Genomic DNA, 5696 nt, shown 5'->3' with positions numbered 1-5696 from the left:
CAACCCAGGCTGGGACTGCCTAACTTTACCCACATTCAGAGTCTGGAGAAGAGGAGGAGAAGAGGAGGAGAAGAGCAGGAGAAGAGCAGGAGAAGAGCAGGAGAAGAGCAGGAGAAGAGGAGGAGAAGAGCAGGAGAAGAGCAGGAGAAGAGCGGGAGAAGAGCAGGAGAAGAGCAGGAGAAGAACAGGAGAAGAGCAGGAGAAGAGCAGGAGAAGAGCAGGAGAAGAGGAGGAGAAGAGGAGGAGAAGAGCAGGAGAAGAGGAGGAGAAGAACAGGAGAAGAGGAGGAGAAGAGGCGGAGAAGAGCAGGAGAAGTGCAGGAGAAGAGCAGGAGAAGAGCAGGAGAAGAGGAGGAGAAGAGGCGGAGAAGAGCAGGAGAAGTGCAGGAGAAGAGCAGGAGAAGAGCAGGAGAAGAGGAGAAGAAGAGGAGGAGAAGAGCAGGAGAAGAGGAGGAGAAGAGCAGGAGAAGAGCAGGAGAAGAGCAGGAGAAGAGGAGGAGAAGAGCAGGAGAAGAGGAGGAGAAGAGCGGGAGAAGAGCAGGAGAAGAACAGGAGAAGAGGAGGAGAAGAGCAGGAGAAGAGCGGGAGAAGAGCAGGAGAAGAACAGGAGAAGAGCAGGAGAAGAGCAGGAGAAGAGGAGGAGAAGAGGAGGAGAAGAGCAGGAGAAGAGGAGGAGAAGAACAGGAGAAGAGGAGGAGAAGAGGCGGAGAAGAGCAGGAGAAGTGCAGGAGAAGAGCAGGAGAAGAGCAGGAGAAGAGGAGGAGAAGAGGAGGAGAAGAACAGGAGAAGTGCAGGAGAAGAGCAGGAGAAGAGCAGGAGAAGAGGAGAAGAAGAGGAGGAGAAGAGCAGGAGAAGAGGAGGAGAAGAGCAGGAGAAGAGGAGGAGAAGAGGAGGAGAAGAGGAGGAGAAGAGCAGGAGAAGAGCAGGAGAAGAGCAGGAGAAGAGCAGGAGAAGAGGAGGAGAAGAGCAGGAGAAGAGGAGGAGAAGAGGAGGAGAAGAGCAGGAGAAGAGCAGGAGAAGAGGAGGAGAAGAGGAGGAGAAGAGCAGGAGAAGACCAGGAGAAGAGCAGGAGAAGAGGAGGAGAAGAGGAGGAGAAGAGGAGGAGAAGAGCAGGAGAAGAGCAGGAGAAGAGGAGGAGAAGAGCAGGAGAAGAGGAGGAGAAGAGGAGGAGAAGAGCAGGAGAAGAGGAGGAGAAGAGCAGGAGAAGAGCAGGAGAAGAGCAGGAGAAGAGCAGGAGAAGAGGAGGAGAAGAGCAGGAGAAGAGGAGGAGAAGAGCAGGAGAAGAGCAGGAGAAGAGGAGGAGAAGAGCAGGAGAAGAGGAGGAGAAGAGGAGGAGAAGAGCAGGAGAAGAGGAGGAGAAGAGCAGGAGAAGAGCAGGAGAAGAGCAGGAGAAGAGCAGAGGAATCATCTCAGCCTCTGTTTGAAGACCGTTACTTCGACATCACAATGTGCCAGAAGAAGAAGGAGATATACACTATTTTTCTTGTGTTTAACTTTAATAGTAAAATTACAAATGCATAATAGTAAGACCGAAACTGTTCTGAAATGGAGCAGGTTACATGTGTTACATTCTGATCCTGAATCTGGACAGAAGAAGTGAGCTCAGGCGGGCGTGGCTCTTCAGGGCGTGGCCCTTCAGGGCGTGGCTCTTCAGGGCGTGGCTCTTCAGGGCGTGGCCCTTCAGGGCGTGGTCCTTCAGGGCGTGGCTCTTCCGGGCGTGGCTCTTCCGGGCGTGGTCCTTCAGCTGCACAGAGAGCAAACATGGGTCAGATCAGATGGTCTTGTTTAGTTTTAGTCTCTGGACACGTTAGACTATCACGTACAAGTACATGTATGGGGTAAATACACATACATGTATGGGGTAAATACACATACACGTATGGGATAAATACACATACATGTATGGGGTAAATACACATACACGTATCGGGTAAATACACATACATGTATGGGGTAAATACACATACACGTATGGGATAAATACACATACATGTATGGGGTAAATACACATACACGTATGGGATAAATACACATACATGTATGGGGTAAATACACATACACGTATCGGGTAAATACACATACATGTATGGGATAAATACACATACATGTATGGGGTAAATACACATACATGTATGGGATAAATACGCATACACATATGGGATAAATACACATACATGTATGGGGTAAATACACATACACGTATGGGGTAAATACACATACATTTACGGGATAAATACACATACACGTATGGGATAAATACAGATGTATGGGATATATACACATACACGTATGGGATAAATACACATACACGTATGGGATAAATACACATACTCGTATGGGATAAATACACATACACGTATGGGGTAAATACACATACACGTATGGGGTAAATACACATACATTTACGGGATAAATACACATACACGTATGGGATAAATACAGATGTATGGGATATATACACATACTCGTATGGGATAAATACACATACACGTATGGGATAAATACACATACTCGTATGGGATAAATACACATACACGTATGGGGTAAATACACATACATGTATGGGATAAATACATGTATGGGATAAATACACATACACGTATGGGGTAAATACACATACACGTATGGGGTAAATACACATACATGTATGGGATAAATACACGTATGGGGTAAATACACATACACATGTATGGGATAAATACACATGTATGGGATAAATAAACATGTATGGGATATATACACAGAAATAGGAGTGAGCCATATCACAAAGTGTTTTCAGGATTTTTTTAGCCTTGATCAGATTTGAGTTTGACCTGGATTGTAGAAGACTTTTGTTCCCTGTCCAGTCGCTCCTGCTTCAGACGAGGCGGCGTTATATCAAATGGAGGGCGGAGCCGTTATAACTGAGAAATGTGCTGTTTTTGAAAGAAATCTCTCAGTTTTGGGCTTGACACCACAAACATGTCATAATAATCTCACGTCTTTTCAACTGACGACAATCACATGTTTGCAGTTGAATAATGCCACATTCTGAAACTATTGTACCATAAATCATTTCACTTCTGTTTATTTGACTTCCTTTTTGTTTCATGTGGATCGACCCATTATTTAGTGATGTGAATCATAAACGAGGTCAACAATCTGCAACAGCACATTTGACCTGACATTCCTGACCCGTCGCTCTTAAACTCGACAGATTTGACATTGTTGTGATGTCACGTAATCCATCTTTTATTGGCAGAAGGAAACTCATCTTCTATCAACACTCAGAGCTACATGTTTTACTTTCTTTAGTAGTTAGTGCTTTGCTTGAGAAATCTGTAATTTGTCTTTTTTTACACTCAATTCCCCGTTTGTGTCGAGTCTGGAGGAGGAGCTTCTTTGATTGTTGAATCCACTTGTCAGAATACAAGTCCAGACTTTGTGAAGTATTGTTACAGCGTGTACAGTTCATGATCTTTGTATTGTTACAGCGTGTACAGTTCATGATCTTTGTATTGTTACAGCGTGTACAGTTCATGATCTTTGTATTGGGTTTTATAAGAAACTACTACTTCCTCCTCTGAAAGCTCATAGTTCACTGTGATTGGTTAAATACTCCTGTCACTCAGAGCGTGACGGGGTGTGGTGGAAATGGAAGCGTATGAGGTCATGTCAGTACTCACATTGAGGTCATGTCGTTGAGGGCGTGGTCAAGCTCCTCACTGATGGCTTTGTACTTCAGCTTCTGAGCATAAAGCTCATCTGTGCACAAAGATCATCTATGAGAATAAAGCTCATCTGTGCACAAAGATCATCTATGAGCATAAAGCTCATCTGTGCACAAAGATCATCTATGAGAATAAAGCTCATCTGTGCACAAAGATCATCTATGAGCATAAAGCTCATCTGTGCACAAAGATCATCTATGAGCATAAAGCTGGTCTGTGCACAAAGATCATCTATGAGCATAAAGCTCATCTGTGCACAAAGATCATCTATGAGCATAAAGCTGGTCTGTGCACAAAGATCATCTATGAGCATAAAGCTCATCTGTGCACAAAGATCATCTATGAGCATAAAGCTCATCTGTGCACAAAGATCATCTGTGCACAAAGATCATCTATGAGCATAAAGCTGGTCTGTGCACAAAGATCATCTATGAGCATAAAGCTCATCTGTGCACAAAGATCATCTATGAGCATAAAGCTCATCTGTGCACAAAGATCATCTGTGCACAAAGATCATCTATGAGCATAAAGCTGGTCTGTGCACAAAGATCATCTATGAGCATAAAGCTGGTCTGGCCGTACCCTCCAGGTCGTCGATGGTCTTCTCCAGTTTAGCCACAGATCTTTCTGCAAACTCAGCTCTCGTCTCGGCCTGAGGAGCAGAAATGACCTCATGAATATGATGTTTATCTCACGATGCACAAAGTAGAATGTAACACTTTTAGTAGTCGACAGATTTGTTCTGTTTTACATATTGCACATTCTTTAAAAAAGAAACTCAACCAAGGAAGCGATGGTGACTATAACACCGAGAATATGTCAAATGTAGAAAGAGTTTATTCTTTTTTTACATCTCGATTTAATAATGTCTTTGCCAAAAACGTTTTTTTTTTAGAGCCTGTATCGTCCAAAGAAGCATCGCTTTTATCAAAATATATTCTATTATGTGTATTATATATGTATTCAAATGAATAAGGGCACGGTTGTGTGGAGGAGGACGGGGACGGTTGTGTGGAGGAGGACGGGGACGGTTGTGTGGAGGAGGACGGGGACGGTTGTGTGGAGGAGGACGGGGACAGTTGTGTGGAGGAGGACGGGCACGGTTGTGTGGAGGAGGACGGGGACGGTTGTGTGGAGGAGGACGGGCACGGTTGTGTGGAGGAGGACGGGGACAGTTGTGTGGAGGAGGACGGGGACGGTTGTGTGGAGGAGGACGGGCACGGTTGTGTGGAGGAGGACGGGGACGGTTGTGTGGAGGAGGACGGGGACGGTTGTGTGGAGGAGGACGGGCACGGTTGTGTGGAGGAGGACGGGGACGGTTGTGTGGAGGAGGACGGGGACGGTTGTGTGGAGGAGGACGGGGACAGTTGTGTGGAGGAGGACGGGCACGGTTGTGTGGAGGAGGACGGGGACGGTTGTGTGGAGGAGGACGGGGACGGTTGTGTGGAGGAGGACGGGGACAGTTGTGTGGAGGAGGACGGGGACGGTTGTGTGGAGGAGGACGGGGACAGTTGTGTGGAGGAGGACGGGGACAGTTGTGTGGAGGAGGACGGGGACAGTTGTGTGGAGGAGGACGGGGACAGTTGTGTGGAGGAGGACGGGGACAGTTGTGTGGAGGAGGACGGGGACAGTTGTGTGGAGGAGGACGGGCACGGTTGTGTGGAGGAGGACGGGGACGGTTGTGTGGAGGAGGACGGGGACAGTTGTGTGGAGGAGGACGGGGACAGTTGTGTGGAGGAGGACGGGCACGGTTGTGTGGAGGAGGACGGGGACAGTTGTGTGGAGGAGGACGGGCACGGTTGTGTGGAGGAGGACGGGGACGGTTGTGTGGAGGAGGACGGGGACGGTTGTGTGGAGGAGGACGGGGACGGTTGTGTGGAGGAGGACGGGGACGGTTGTGTGGAGGAGGACGGGGACAGTTGTGTGGAGGAGGACGGGGACAGTTGTGTGGAGGAGGACGGGCACGGTTGTGTGGAGGAGGACGGGG

The 5696-nt window shown here is 47.5% G+C and overlaps 1 protein-coding gene across 1 annotated transcript in view; it reads right to left on the bottom strand.

Annotated features, from left to right (window-relative positions):
* Positions 1 to 1476: 1476 nt before the first annotated feature.
* LOC140361583 (tropomyosin alpha-1 chain-like) overlaps positions 1477 to 5696 on the bottom strand; it is a 29471-nt gene continuing 25251 nt past the window's right edge. The window contains exons 8-10 of the mRNA XM_072447304.1: positions 4292 to 4361; positions 3665 to 3743; positions 1477 to 1743 (exon numbers count right to left, since the gene is read on the bottom strand). Coding sequence (XP_072303405.1) covers positions 1740 to 1743; positions 3665 to 3743; positions 4292 to 4361 — 153 coding nt within the window. The 3' untranslated portion in view covers positions 1477 to 1739. The remainder of the gene's footprint in view (positions 1744 to 3664; positions 3744 to 4291; positions 4362 to 5696) is intronic.

The sequence above is a fragment of the Eucyclogobius newberryi genome, unplaced genomic scaffold, assembly GCF_026437365.1.
Source record: "Eucyclogobius newberryi isolate DKJ021-1_F unplaced genomic scaffold, fEucNew1.0.hap1 SCAF_16, whole genome shotgun sequence".
Classification (NCBI taxonomy): domain Eukaryota; kingdom Metazoa; phylum Chordata; class Actinopteri; order Gobiiformes; family Gobiidae; genus Eucyclogobius; species Eucyclogobius newberryi.
The sequence above is the reverse complement of the archived record's forward strand: the minus strand, read 5'-3'. Positions and strand labels throughout refer to the sequence as shown.